This window comes from Zeugodacus cucurbitae, chromosome 4, assembly GCF_028554725.1.
Source record: "Zeugodacus cucurbitae isolate PBARC_wt_2022May chromosome 4, idZeuCucr1.2, whole genome shotgun sequence".
NCBI classification, from domain to species: Eukaryota; Metazoa; Arthropoda; class Insecta; order Diptera; family Tephritidae; genus Zeugodacus; species Zeugodacus cucurbitae.
This window is the reverse complement of record NC_071669.1, coordinates 11243168-11258967: the sequence shown is the minus strand read 5'-3', so window position 1 is coordinate 11258967 and position 15800 is coordinate 11243168. Positions and strand designations below refer to the sequence as shown.

General features: G+C 40.8%; 2 protein-coding genes across 3 annotated transcripts in view; both read right to left on the bottom strand.

Annotated features, from left to right (window-relative positions):
* The window catches only part of LOC105209730 (39S ribosomal protein L39, mitochondrial), a 39432-nt gene that overhangs the window by 8240 nt on the left and 15392 nt on the right, over nucleotides 1–15800 (bottom strand). The gene's annotated exons all lie outside the window — the stretch shown is intronic.
* On the bottom strand, nucleotides 1106–8244 carry LOC105209706 (digestive cysteine proteinase 1). 2 transcript variants are annotated; one of them, XM_029046203.2, is made up of 4 exons: nucleotides 7966–8244; nucleotides 2684–3265; nucleotides 2204–2617; nucleotides 1106–1876 (listed from the first exon to the last, which is right to left on the bottom strand). In XM_029046203.2, exons 1-4 carry the CDS (start codon nucleotides 8015–8017, stop codon nucleotides 1266–1268), a joined length of 1659 nt encoding a protein of 552 aa, XP_028902036.1. In that variant the 5' UTR covers nucleotides 8018–8244; the 3' UTR covers nucleotides 1106–1265. The 2 variants fall into 2 exon arrangements, with proteins under 2 accessions (XP_028902036.1, XP_011178576.1); XM_011180274.3 differs by having other exon boundaries at nucleotides 2684–3262; nucleotides 7966–8243.

Genomic DNA, 15800 nt, shown 5'->3' with positions numbered 1-15800 from the left:
GAAAAATACACACAAAAAAAAAAAGTGTCCTATCATAACTGAATTTTCGCGAGGGAACTGCTGTATTAAAAATACGTTGAGTAATACAACTTTTCGTAAACTTCCCCCCCCCAAAATTTTTTCTGGAACCACCACTGAGTATTATTATTAGAAACAATATATATTTTTTGTAAATCACTCAAAAAAGTGTAAAGTGATTCGCTTTCAGCGGTATACAGTATATAAAGAGTGAGAAAATTAAACTTTTTAAAAATACTACGTCAACTAGACACCCATTATTTTTATACTCTCGCAACAAAGTTGCTAAGAGAGCATTATAGTTTTATTCACATACCGGTTGTATGTAAGACCGTTTTCACACGGGCAATTTTTGTCGCGGCAATTCTTAGTTTTATAGGAGAGGGGGCGACGAAGAGAGGAGAATTTCTCTCTCTCTCGCTTCCCTTGGTCGCCCCCTCTCCTATAAAACTAAGAATTGCCGCGACAAAAATTGCCCGTGTGAAAACGGTCTAACACCCAAAGCCTTTCCTTACTTGTGAGCCAATGCATACACTCAATAAGCATATATCCTCTTTTAAAAAATCATCTCTTAAGACTGCTCTTCTATAAATACTTACTAGTATACTAAGCATTTATGTACGTGCAATTCTTTTAGAATTTCCATCAATTTGCGCTAATTTCTATAAAAATATTTATAATAGTGAAATAAGTCGTGTTTAACAAGAAAAAAAAAAAACACATAATAAGACGCTATTGAAGTCGATAGCTTCGGTTCGGTTTTCTGCGGAAATTCTAATTACCTACCGCTATCAACTACTATCAAGAGAGGTTACGGAAACTTTGGATTCCAGTCCTATGAATAATTGCAAAGCCATCCGGCCATTATTTTCGGATGGCTACTGAGTTTTATGAAAAACCTTTTCGTCTTGGCTAACTCGAGTGACGAATCGAACAAGCAACTGTCATAAGCTAGCATTATTGTCTGAGATATCTTCCCTTCTACCCCCTCCTCTATAGCATTCAACGAAATAATTTTGTTGTTGTTGTTGTTTCGCATATAGTTAATTTTTCAATAAAAATCACCAAGGAATGGAATAAAACTCAATTTTTTTTAATAAATCACTTTTATTTCGCATTTATTTTAGTTTTTTATTTTTATTTTTATTTTTATTTTTTGGTAATATAAGCATACTTAAGTCTATTTATATACATGAATATGTAAATAAACTTTATATATAAAGATATATGTATGTATACGCACGACATTACATTTCCACATAGGTTGGCATTGTCATGACGCCACAATTATTCTTTCTTGCCGACATTAAAATATAACCATCATTACCCCAATATGTTGACCATGAATTCTTGACCAACCAATAATCCTCACCCTGTATGGTGCCATAACCCACAGCCAATACGGCATGATCCAATTCATCCAAGCCATTCTTACATTCTGGCTCATAGTAAACACCATGTGAATAGAAACTGAATGAACGTGGTGATGCATCGATGGCCACCGAGAGCGGTCCATGCTTGAGCATAGCGATTTTGAAAGCATTCGGATCACCGGAAGTGACATTCACGAAACCGGTGATTGGGGCGACGAGTGTGAGATTTTGTGCATGACAATAACCATCTTGACCCAAATACGGACCGTAATCCTCTTCCGTTGGTACACCGCCCATTTTCAGCATCCACTGATAGGCGCGGAAGTCTTCGCCACCATCACAACCATTATTGCCATATTGCCAGGAACAATCGATGAGCGCCTGCTGTGAGAGACGTACAAGATTGCCGCCATTCTTCAGAAAATATGCACCTTCGATGTGACCAATGGTACCGAAAGACCAGCATGAGCCGCAAACGGATTGATCTAAGAAGGAGGAGAAGAATAAAGTTGAGATTTCATACAAATATTTTAAAATCTTTTAATGAACGAAAGCCCAATTTGTCAAATTCAAAAACTTTCACTAGCTTTAATCTGCGCTTTCGTGTGCTTTTAACGTGAGAGCTCAGCACAAAGCTTTCATCCCACATTCAAACACTTTCACGATATTTAATCTGTGCGCTTTCGTGTGCCGCAAAAAACTTTCATCTCACATTCAAACTATTTCACGAGCTTTAATCTGTACGCTATCGAGTGGTTTTATCGTGAAAGCTCATCAAAAAGCTTTCGTCTCATCTCTCTACGGCTACTTACCCTTAACTGGCGTTACAGCGCCATACAAACGCCAATCGTACTGATCGGGCAGCTCATCTTTAAGCTTTTCAACATTATAGGGGAATGCTTTGCCTGTATTGTAAACGCCAGACGATTTGAAGCCACGACGCGCACGCAATTCCTCCTCGGTCTTATCGGCCAAATGATTGGCGGCCAGTGTATAACTTAAACGTGCACGATTCTTCGAATGTATGAAACGTAAATTTTGTCTATATATATTTTTACGATATTCATGCTCCTGTTCGGTCTTATATTTGATGCCATGTTTGTTTTTGAAATGATTGAACGAGTGCTCAACATGTTCATCCTTGGCGGGATGCACGAACTCTTGCATTGGATTGAAGGTTGCATAGTGTCCAGCACCGGGTCCCGGGAAGGCAACACAAGCCATATCTGTAAATTTCAAACAGCATATCAATATACATAATATAATATAATACAAAATTACGCAAAACCCACCATCAGCCAATTCGAAGACCTCATTGGGTATATCATCGTGCTCATAACTGTCGTAATCCAAGAAGTAATGATCGAAATGTGAACCCAACAATGTATTGTAGCCACGCATCTCATAACGCACCGGTATCGGTTGACGTGCAGCCGGATAGTGTGGCGATTTCTTATAGCGCACCCACAATGTATAGACATTACGCTTTTCACCGATCACCTCCTCCAGTCGGAACTTGTCACAGGTGAAACCGAGAAAGCTTTCAGTGCCCAAAAGTGTAAAGTTTTTAGCATTCGGCAATATAGTTTGGATTTGTACGCGATTCTCAGCGGTGCCATTCAGCTGCAAGCAAGTGACCTTATTCAATTCCGCATCCGTTGTGACGGGTGCCAATTTGAGTGATGTGCCATAGGGCATAACGCTGGCCAATTGATAGGTCTTCACCATGCCGCCATAATAATCGATACGTGAACGTTTAGTGGACTTGTCATACCAGGCATAGAAGGGTTCGGCAATTTCGGCATACGGTATGTAGAGAGTACCCTTAGCGATGTAGGTCTCATCCCATTTTGGCGGTTTGGTCGCGAATACTGCTGACAGAGAGAGGAGTTATTAAATAAGTTAAAGTATTTGAGACACAATTTTAAGGCTAGTAGGTATAATATACATTTTTAGTATTATTACTCGTCTTTAATGAGTTATATATTTCTGTTTCTTCGAAATTTGAAACGAAAATCACATGGCAACTCTTGAGTTATAATTATTTTGCCATGGAACATAATAACGGAGTTTCCCCTCTTTTTTACTTTAGACGATGTCGACAACCGACGACCTGGCACTAGGATTTTTCGAAAGAAAGGTTTTGCGAAAAATTTACGGTCCCATAAACATTGACAAGAAAGAGTCGATGGAACTATGAGCTAGTCGACGACATTGACATATTTCAGTGAAGAAAAGACAGCGGCTGCGATAGCTAGGTCATATTGTTCGAATGGACGAAAGCGCTCCAGCTTTCAAAGTGTTCAATGCAGCAACCGCTGATGGAAGGCGATGAAGAGGAAGACCTACACTCCGTTGGAAAGACCAGGTGGAGAATAACCTGGCTGCACTTGGGATTTTCAATTGACGTCAAACAGCGAGAAGGTAAAACGAATGGCGCGCTGTTGTAAACTCGGCTATAACCGTCTACGCCAGTTAAGAATAAGATTTTGAAGTATGCATTCAATTCATAACACACTTACTGTAATTGTCTTTGGCGCTCCATATGCCTCTCAGCAGTTCTATAGATCTACATAATTGCAATAATTAAATCGCAATAAGCAATAATTCTCAAGCACCTGCGTTGAGTGGAATCTCAGCTGATAACCTCATTTAAGCAATAAGTGTTGTACCTTATCGAGTACTGATTGACACACCCAGTGAGCTGTGTAATCACGCAAACATTATTAACTTAGCTGCTGCTTTTCGATAACAAGATACTACTGTTTGTAGATGTCTTATCTACAAATATATGTATGTATGCATTTACTATAAGTATTAATAATAAATACATTTAAAGCCGATATGTCTTAATTTAAAATTAATTACTTAATAATGATAATTTCTGTAGAGCTTTTGATCTCTTTGTATAATATGTTCCATAAAGTTGTGGTTTCTAAAGCGAAAAGACCATTAGTAGTCAGATAATGAGGAAATAAATGGCTTCTGAAACCTCTTGGTGTCAGATAACCACGCTTACTACATATATGGATTTGAGTAAAATGTTTGAAGATTTTAATGAATTGGCGTATGATAAATCATTCTTATATACCCCAAACCATCATTAACAGCACTCCAAAATTTTTATAGCAATCCCTTTAAGATTTCACAGTTAATCAAGCTTCGGGACGAACTCGCATGAAGCGGCGCTTCGTTGGCCTCTTGCGGTCTAGCACAGGATCTCTTGCGAGCTCGGTAAGCGCTCGTTAACAAGCAAAACCTGCTCAGTTGCGAGCTCCTACTGGCAAAGAGTGGAGCGGAAGAGTTCAGCGGAACTATGTGCCCTTCAAAAGGTTCACCTCTTCGCCATAGTGGGAGTACCCAACACCCGCACGCAAACTGCCATAACTGTATGGAGTAAGGCGAGGTGAAAGCAACAAGTCATTTCCTCCTCCACTGTCCAGCGTTCGCAAGACTGAGTATTTCTCGGTAGCCATACTTTAGGCGAACGTGCCGTATTAGAAATTAGCCGCTTCATAAAATTTGTTATACGCTCAAAGCGCTTCGACGATACGTAAGGACCTTCTTTGCGATCCATATTTCTGGCAACACAATGGATTGTCACCTATAGCTGTCCAAGCGGTCAGCTTCTTTAATTTAACCTAACCCTATATCAGGCGAAAATATTTTTTTTTCTTTCAAGGAGGATTGCGAGATACACAAACCCTTGATGATCTTGACAGTCTTGATTTAAAATTCCATTGCACTGGGCTTTTGAGTGTTTCCATAGCATATAACCTCTTTTTAGATATAATGATATCAAGTGTATTTCTGATTTAAAAAAATTCTGAAAATGACCTCAGTGGGTTGGAGGTGTCCTTAAAGGTATGGAAATTAGCATTTGTACATAAAAAAGATCGAGATAGATGTTGCTATATATATTTAAGTGTTTCAACCGGATAAAATTTGAATTCGAAATCCAACGCAGAATCGCACTTGTCAACAGGTGCCACTTTGGACTGAGTAGGCAAGTGCCTCGTATTTAATTAGAAAACAAAATATAATTAGTGATTTACGAGTGATTTGTTGACAACTGTTTTAAAGGTCAAAGGCTAGCATTATCACATACAGTTGGCATAGCCACACGGTTATACCTCTACATGAGACATTCAAAGATCCCCTCTTATTGAATTATCAAGTTGATTTCAATCAAATACATTTACAACAAGACGATTTTACGAAACCCTGACCATATTTTTGACCACATTTAAAAGATCCTAAAGTTCGACATGTATTCTAGATGCTCGTTTATAATCAGTACCTAATACCAAATACAGTTGAACTTCCATAACTCGAACTTCTATAACTGGTAGTTCTCCATAACTCGAACTCTTGAAATGTCAATAAAAGTCCAATTTCAAACAAATTACCTTCTATAACTCGAAGTCTCTCAAACTCGATGTTTTTTGTTGATTATGGTGATTCGAGTTACAGAAGTTCAAGTGTATTTCTGTCGAGTATGGATGTATATGGATGACCCCCCAGAAAAATTTTAGCGAATTATTTAGTCAATTAGTAAAGTTAGTCTGTGAGCGTACTGTGTGAATGACTAAAGCCCACCGTCAACAAATTGATTGGACCTTATCAGTGTGGCTTTAGACCTGGAAATTCAACAACTGACCAGACATTCACCATACGCCAAATCTTGTAGAAGACCCGTGAAAAGAGGATCGACACACACCATGTATTTGTCGACTTTAAAGCTGCTTTCGACAGCTGCCTTTATGCCGCGATATCTGAATTTGGTATCCCCGCAAAACTAATACGACTGTGTAAACTGACGTTGAGCAACACCAAAAGCTCTGTCATGATTGGGAAGGACCTCTCCGAGCCGTTCGATACCAGACGAGGTTTCAGACAAGGTGACTCACTCTCGTGTGATTTCTTTAACCTGTTGCTGGAGAAAATTATAAGAGCTGCAGAGCTAAATAGAGAAGGTACAATCTTCTATAAGAGTGTACAGCTCCTGGCATACGCCGTTGATATTGATATCAACGGAAGCAACAACCGCGCCGTTAGTTCTGCTTTTTCCCGAATGGATAAGGAAGCGAAGCGAATGGGTCTGGTGGTGAACGAGGACAAGACGAAATATCTTCTGTCATCAAACAAACAGTCAGCGCATTCGCGTCTGATAATTACGTATACCTGGGCACCAGCATCAACACCGATAATAATGTCAGCCTTGAAATCCAACGCAGAATCACTCTTGCCAACAGGTGCTACAAGGACTCAGTAGGCAATTGAAAAGTAAAGTCCTCTCTCGACGAACAAAAACTAAACTCTACAAGTCCCTCATCATTCCCGTCCTACTTTATGGTGCAGAAGTGTGGACGGTTCCAACATCCGATGAGACGACACTAGGAGTTTTCGAGAGAAAGGTTTTGCGGAAGATTTATGGTCCCTTAAACATTGGCAACGGCGAATACCGCAGAAGATGGAATGATGAGCTATAAGTGTTGTTCGACGACATAGACATAGTCCAGGGAATAAAAAGACAGCGGTTACGCAGGCTGGGTCATATTGTCCGAATGGACGAAAGTGCCCCAGCTCTGAAAGTTTTCGATGCATTACCCACTGGTGGAAGCCAGGAAGAGGGAGACCTCCACTCCGATGGAAGGACCAGGCGGAGAATGACCTGTCTTCACTTAGTATTACCAATTGGCGCCAAACTGCCAAAAGAAGAGATGCGTGGCGCGCTGTTGTGGACTCGCCCACCTCCATTAAGATTCATTTTTCTGTAATTGTAACGACTTTAAACAGGTCATTCTTCAAAAATACACAAAACCAATCCACTTCAAAAATATAAAAAATACAAAAAAGATATATCTCACATAGGTTCAAATCTAACCCATTCTAAACTGTCTCATTTTGTGTCCCCTGAATACTGAAAAATCTTTCTGTATCTGATACATGCTTTCTCTTATAAATGTAGCTAGATATCTTCAGTTATTTATTACTTGTTATAGTATTTATTGTATTACAGATTTAAAGTACGATCTCATCCGCGAGCATACCCAACTTAAATGATTAAAAACTCTACACCATTTGGAGACTACTGAGTTAATCATTTATTCAGCTGTTTAACTGAATGTTCTCTCTTTTCCTACGTAAATCTCAACAAACTTTTATATGTTCTGATTACAAAAACAATTCCACACAAACATTCGCACATTTGTGTGAAGATTGCGATGCAAAGTGAATAACAAAGTACAGACACAGGCTTGGAAATGGCGGCTTAAATGATATGTATAAGAAAAGATACGCCGAAAACAATAACAATAACAAATCACTGTCGAAAAAGCGGTGCATAAAAAACCGGTAAAAAGAAGAAATTGCCCAAAACCCGAGAACGTGCTTAGCAGAAATTACGAAAAAAAAATAAAAAATAAAGAACTTTCTACAAAAGCAAAGAAAGGAAAGCAATCACAATCGGCCAAGTAGAGCGCTGCTTAGTACAATATTGCTACAAAAATCTTCGCCTCAAATAGCCAACTGTGCAATCAAAAAATATTAATTTTTCTAGCAATCTACTTACCTTCCGCACTGAAACCGCAAAGCGCCAACAACAAAAACACCGCAAACTGCATAGCAAACGCTGCGCTTGACACACACACACTATTGATTGTTCAATGCGCAGATTTCAATTATTTTGTGCGATTAATCAATTCCAAGAAGAATTAATATATATAGTATATGTCTATATATGATTTGCTTTAACAATAAAATATTATTTCGTTTTATGTCACAACTCACAATTGTAATGGCGTGTTCTATCGACCGCTGTGAGCGGACTACTAAGCGCTATGCTCAACTAAAGTGCTAATAAAAACGCCAACGGCCGATATACAATAAGTCGCGCAACAAGAACAAAACCAGCTCTGCGATTGTGTGCAAATAAAAGATATATGTGTGTGTGGTGTATATGTGAGGGGTCAAGCGGCAAGTAAGCAGCACTGAGCTCGAACCGAACCGCATTTGGTATACCCAGCGTGTGTTAGGCGATGGCGAATAAAAATAAGAATAAACCGCCGAACTTCGATGAGACCGGTAGGTAGCTTGAGTGGTATGAAAGTTAGTGAACAGCAAATTCACTTTATGAAGTAGCGAGGTTCGAACCCTGATCCGACTAACAAGTTTTTCATAACAGCAGTAGCTTGATGACAGACGGCGTTGGAGCCTCTGGTATATCTCTATTATGAAAAACTTACATATAAACTACAACAACTGTACGCGATTCGCTAAAAATCGTCCATAAAGAATTATACAAAAAATATAGAGGGAAAACGCTTTATCAAGAACCTAGAAAAGGTAAGAACGTCGATTAAGAAAATTTTTGACAATTTTACATAATAAATATCACCGTACCGAGCTTTGTTGAGTATAAAAGAGGTTTACTATCGTACCCCTTTTATTACTACTGTTGAACTTCCCTTACTAGAATCACCATAATCGGCAAAAAATTCGAGTTATAGAGACTACCAAGTTACGGAAGGTAATTTGTATGACATTTGACTTCGAGTGTCAATTCAAGTTCGAGTTATGGAAGTTCAAATATATCTGTATATTAATTTTTAACCCTCCCTAGAATGAGCTTGATCGTTGCACCTCTCATAAAGTCTGGAAGAGAGAGAGAGAGCGCGAGAGATGTGATATTGCCGTCCGGAAACTGCTGCTTGAGAAAATCTGCTCGCAAGATATAGACACCAATACTACCTTGAGAAAAACCTATCAACTCCAGATAATTTGATGCAAAACCTAGAATTTTGAAGACGAGAGATGAAATACTATTTATTCTCCTCAGTATTTTCCAGTAATTTAAGTTCCTGTTAATGAAAATACCGGAAAATGATAGATGTTTTGGCTGAGGCACCAGTGATCTTATAAAAAATCTACGATTGATTCCATGACGTTCAGACTTTGAATGTAAATTATTATATGAACTTGACCCTGGGTGAGAGATAGCCAGATCTGATACTAGCCGTCCGGAAACTGCTGCTTGAGAAAATCTGCTCAGAAGAAAGAGATTGCCATGTCGATATGGAAAAACCTATCAAACTGAAATAATTTGGTGCAAAACGTACAATTTTGACTACGAAAGATCAAATTCTATTTATTGTATGTGATTGGCGTTGCAACCGTTTAGTCGGTTATAGCCGAATTGGCGATAGTGCACCACTTCTCTCTCTCCTTCGCAGTTCGGCGCCAGTTGGAGATCCCAAGTGTAACCAGGTCGCTCTCCACCTGGTTCCTCCAACGGATTGGAGGCCTTCCCCTTCCTCGGCTTCCTCCGGCGGGTACTACATCGACCACTTTCAGGGCTGGTGTGTTTTCGTCCATTCGGACAACATGACCTAGCCAGCGGACAACATGACCTACAGCTCATCGTTCCATCGTCGGCGGTATTTGCCGTTGCCAATGTTCTGAAACCTTTCTCTCGAAAACCCCAAGAGTCGTCTCATCGGATGTTGTCATCGTCCACGCTTCAGCGCCATACATCAGGACGGAAATAATAAGCGACTTGTAGAGTTTGATTTTGGTTTGTCGAGAGAGGACTTTACTTTTCAATTGCCTACTCAGTCCAAACTAGCACCTGTTGGCAAGAGTGATTCTGCGTTGGATTTCAAGGCTGACATTGTTGTTGTTGTTAACGCTGGTTCCCAAGTAGACGAAACTATCTACTACTTCAAAGGTATGACTGTCAACAGTGACGTGGGAGCCAAGGCGCGAGTGCGCTGACTGTTTGTTTGACGACAGGAGATATTTCGTCTTGTCCTCATTCACCACCAGACCCATACGCTTCGCTTCCTTATCCAGGCGGGAAAAAACAGAACTAACGGCGCGGTTGTTGCTTCCGTTGATATCAATATCAACGGCGTATGCCAGGAGCTGTACACTCTTGTAGAAGATTGTACCTTATCTATTTAGTTCTGCAGCTCGTATTATTTTTTCCAGCAACAAGTTAAAGAAGTCGCACGATAGTGAGTCACCTTGTCTGAAACCTCGTTTGGTATCGAACGGCTCGGGGAGGTCCTTCCCAATCATGACAGAGCTTTTGGTGTTGCTCAACGTCAACTTACACAGTACCCCGTATTAGTTTTGCGGGGATACCAAATTCAGACATAGCGGCATAAAGGCAGCTTCTTTTCGTGATATCGAATGCAGCTTTAAAATCGACAAAGAGATGGTGTGTGTGTTTATTATATATATATATATATTTGGCGTAGGAACCGCTTTAAGCGATTATAGCCGAATCCACCAGAGCGCGCCACTCATTCCTCCTTTTTGCTTTTTGGCGCCAACTGGAAACACCAAGTGAAGCCAGGTCACTTTGCACTTGGTCTTTCCACCGGAGTGGAGGTCGTCCTCTTCCGCGGCTTCCTCCAGCGGGTACTGCATCGAATACTTTCAGAGCTGGAGTGTTTTCTTCCATCCGTACAACATGACCTAGCCAGCGTAGCCGCTGTCTTTTTATTCGCTGAACTATGTCAATGTCGTCGTATAAATCGTACAGCTCATCGTTCCATCGTCTGCGGTATTCGCCGTTGCCAATGTTTAGAGGACTATAAATCTTGCGCAAAACCTTTCTCTCGAAAACCCCAAGAGTCGTCTCATCGGATGTTGTCATCGTCCACGCTTCAGCGCCATACATCAGGACGGGAATAATGAGCGACTTATAGAGTTTGATTTTGGTTCGTCGAGAGAGGACTTTACTTTTCAATTGCCTACTCAGTCCAAAGTAGCACCTGTTGGCAAGAGTGATTCTGCGTTGGATTTCAAGGCTGACATTGTTGGTGTTGTTAATGCTGGTTCCCAGATAAACGAAATTATCTACAACTTCAAAGTTATGACTGTCAACAGTGACGTGGGAGCCAAGACGCGAGTGCGCTGACTGTTTGTTTGATGACAGGAGATATTTCGTCTTGTCCTCATTCACCACCAGACCCATACGCTTCGCTTCTTTATCTAGTCTGGAAAACGCAGAACAAACGGCGCGGTTGTTGCTTCCGATGATATCAATATCATCGGCATACGCCAGGAGCTGTACACTCTTGTAGAAGATTGTACCCTCTCTATTTAGTTCTGCAGCTCGTATTATTTTTTCCAGCAATAGATTGAAGAAGTCGCACGATAGTGAGTCACCCTGTCTGAAGCCTCGTTTGGTATCGAACGGCTCGGAGAGGTCCTTCCCGATCCTGACGGAGCTTTTGGTGTTGCTCAACGTCAGCTTACATAGCCGTATTAGTTTTGCAGGGATACCAAATTCAGACATCGCGGCATAAAGGCAGCTCCTTTTCGTGCTATCGAAGGCAGCTTTAAAATCGATAAAAAGATGGTGGGTATCGATTCTTCTCTCTCGGGTCTTTTCCAAGATTTGGCGCATGGTGAATATCTGGTCCATTGTAGATTTTCCAGGTCTAAAGCCACACTGATAAGGTCCAATCAGTTCGTTGACGGTGGGCTTTAGTCTTTCACACAATACGCTCGACAAAACCTTATATGCGATATTGAGGAGACTTATACCACGGTAGTTGGCGCAGATTGTGGGGTCTCCCTTCTTGTGGATTGGGCAGAGCACACTAAGATTCCAATCGTCAGGCATGCTTTCTTCCGACCATATTCTACAAAGAAGCTGATGCATGCACCTTATCAGTTCTTCGCCGCCGTATTTGAATAGCTCGGCCGGTAATCCATCGGCCCCCGCCGCTTTGTTGTTCTTCAAGCGGGTAATTGCTATTCGAATTTCTTCATGGTCGGGTAATGGAACATCTATTCCATCGTCATCGATTGGGGAATCGGGTTCGCCATCTCCTGGTGTTGTACTTTCACTGCCATTGAGCAGGTCGGAGAAGTGTTCCCTCCATAATCCCAGTGTGCTCTGGACATCCGTTACCAGATTACCTTCTCGGTCCCTACATGATAATGCTCCGGTCTTGAAACCTTCTGTTAATCGCCTCATCTTTTCATAAAATTTTCGAGCATTACCCATGTCGGCCAGCTTTTCAAGCTTTTCATACTCACGCATTTCGGCCTCTTTCTTTTTACGTCTGCAAATGCGTCTCGCTTCCCTCTTCAGTTCTCGATATCTATCCCACCCCGAACGTGTTGTGGTCGATCGCAACGTTGCGAGGTAGGCAGTCTGTTTTCTCTCCACTGCGGAACGACAATTCTCATCGTACCAACTGGTTTTTTGGCGTTGCCGGAGACCAATTGTTTCGGCTGCAGCGGTATGCAATGAGTTTGAGATGCCGTTCCACAGCTCCCTTATATCGAGATGCTGATGAGTGCTCTCCGAGAGCAGGAGTGCAAGTCGAGTAGAAAATCGTTCGGCTGTCGGTTGTGATTGCAGCTTTTCGACGTCGAACCTTCCTTGTGTTTGTTGACGGGCGTTCTTTGCTGCACAGAGGCGAGTGCGTATCTTTGCTGCTACTAGATAATGGTCCGAGTCAATGTTTGGTCCTCGGAGCGTACGCACGTCTAAAACACTGGAGACATGTCTTCCGTCTATCACAACGTGATCGATTTGATTGCGCGTGTTTCGATCAGGGGACAGCCACGTTGCTTGATGAATTTTTTTATGCTGGAATCTGGTACTACAGACAACCATATTTCGGGCCCCAGCGAAGTCGATCAGCCTCAGGCCGTTTGGCGATGTTTCGTCATGGAGGCTGAATTTTCCGACTGTTGTGCCAAAGACACCTTCTTTACCCACCCTGGCGTTAAAATCGCCAAGCACGATTTTGACATCGTGGCGGGGGCAGCGCTCATAGATGCGTTCTAGGCGCTCATAGAAAGCATCTTTGGTCGCATCGTCCTTCTCTTCCGTTGGGGCGTGGGCGCAAATCAGCGATATGTTGAAGAACCTCGCTTTGATGCGGATTGTGGCAAGACGTTCATCCACCGGGGTGAATGCCAGGACTCGGCGACGTAGTCTCTCTCCCACCACAAATCCAACACCGAATTTGCGCTCCTTTATATGGCCGCTGTAGTAGATGTCACAAGGACCCACCTTCTTCCGTCCTTGTCCCGTCCATCGCACTTCTTGGACGGCGGTGATGTCAGCCTTTAGTTGTATGAGGACATCAACCAGCTGGGCAGAGGCACCTTCCCAATTAAGAGTCCGGACATTCCAGGTGCATGCCCTCAAATCATAGTCCTTTATACGTTTGCCGTGGTCGTCATCAAAAGGGGGGTTTCTCATCCGAGGCCTGTGTTTCTTATTCACTGGTTATTCGTTTTTATGTGGTGGGTCCCAAGCCCTACGCACAACCGCACAAGCGGGCTTCGCCTTCTCACTTTAGCTCGCCTCCAAACGGATGTCTGTTAGCTACCCAGGGGATACTTGGTCTAAAACCGGAAGTCGTGAGCTGCTTGAGTCATATGCAAAAGAATCGTTCCTGGCCACTCCCAAGTGAATGGCAATCAGAAACTTTCCTCACTTGCGTGAACTTCTACATATGACCCCATCCATGTGTTTATTACTCGCAGTATTTCTCAGTATTATAAGTAGCTGTTAATAAAAATGTCAGAAAATGATAGAAATATAATGGCTGAATGAACAGCCTTCCAGCTTATAAAAAAGCTACAGTTGATTCCTTGATATTCGGATTGTGAATTACCATATGACCTTGACTTTGACTTGGTCTTACAGAGACTTTAGGAACAGAGCTTACAGTAAATGACAGGAATAATTTAAAATTACTGTCCCTATCTTGAAATCGGAATAGGTCTAAAAGTTGTGTGGCTACTCCAAAATTAGTATATTAGAGCTTTTGCTCTTATTTGTTGTACAAAGTTCGAATAAAATAAAAAACAGTCCGAAGTGTTAGGAGAGCTTATGAGAACATTTGTACACTTCGAGTTTTGACATTACCTATCTACCTGGGTGAGCAATATTAGTAAAATATAAAAGTTTCAACTCAACAAACGATTCGAGGTTCAAATTGGTTCGAGGATCAATGCGTGATATCTCCTGTTATTTCTACAAAAAAGAATTAGCAAAGCTATTACACACTTCAGATTATATTGTGCGCATAATAGTCATGCTGATCCAAGAATTATATGCGCCTCACCCCGATATGCAATTTCCGATTCCGCAAGTAAACTTATAAAGCTTCTATGTATACATATATCATATATCATATACATATACATATGTATGTTTATGTCTGCCTGTTGACTTGCTCAACACTATTTACAGTAACTTTATCAACTTTGTTGGCTTACAATATTAAACGATTATCGGTATTTTTTGCTGCTATAGGTTACTGCACTTGACTATATTGCGGCGTTCTATGTTGGAAGCAAATATGATAGTTGTTAATTATTTGTATACTTAGAATATATAAAAACAAGCGAGCGATAACCCAGACAGATGGTGAAAAGCCGGTGACGAACAGACAAATAGCGGCATAAACAAATAAACAAAAACAAAAAATAAGCAACAATTATGAAAAGATTTATTGCAAGCGGTCAAGAGAGAGAGAGAGTAGGAGAGTGAGAGTGCGTGAAGAGAAATTTCTATATAAAGAGTGTATTTGTCAGTAATAAGTTGAGAGCGTATTATTTACAGTGTGATTTTTGGTGAAAATAAAAAAAAACAGGTAAGTAAGAGCTAAGTTGGTCTCGCAATTTATTTATTTAAATTTATTAATATAACAAACAATTTGACGCACATATCCGGCATATATATGGTATAAAGTCCATTGTAAGTTTGAAAACCCTAATTTTAAGTATATAGGAGATAGATGAAGTTATGACCCAATTTCACTCATTTTTGGCACGGAGACATATTATTAGAAGAAACATATTCCCTCAAAATTTCTTCAAAATATCTGAGACACTTAACTATAATTTCTGTAGAAAATTTGTTAGAAGTACTGAGGGTCTCATATTCGATATATAGGGTCTTGAAAACTTATGGACCGATTTTGACGATTTTTAAATGTGTGATGGCACTCTTTATATACAGTATTTCAGCTAAGTTCTGTTCCGATATCTTCACTAGTACTAACTTTATATATTGTAAAGTAAACTATTCAGACCGACTTCAGAGTTCTGGTCTTTGGGAAGTAGGCGTGGTTGTGAACCGATTTATAGTATTTTCACTACATATCATTGGGAAGGTAGGGAAATATTATGAACCGAATTTCATTGAAATTGGTCGAGTAGTTTCGGAGATATGGTTTTTGACCCATAAGTGGGCGGAACCACGTCCATTTAAAATTTTGTATACCATTCTCAGTGCAGCTCTTCTGCACCTTCTTTATAATCAAATTTAAGGTTTCTGTTGGTTTTCCTTACTGAATTAAAGCATTTTGAGTAGTTTTCAACATAACCTTTGTATGGGAGGTGGGCGTGGTTATAATCCGA

Excerpts from the sequence above, each read along its gene's own strand:
- LOC105209706 (XM_029046203.2), bottom strand. The coding sequence starts at position 8,017 with ATGCAGTTTGCGGTGTTTTTGTTGTTGGCGCTTTGCGGTTTCAGTGCG. Across the intron at positions 2,618-2,683 it reads GGTCTTCGAATTGGCTGATG|ATATGGCTTGTGTTGCCTTC; the intron begins GTGGGTTTTGCG and ends TGAAATTTACAG. Across the intron at positions 1,877-2,203 it reads CGCTGTAACGCCAGTTAAGG|ATCAATCCGTTTGCGGCTCA; the intron begins GTAAGTAGCCGT and ends CCTCCTTCTTAG.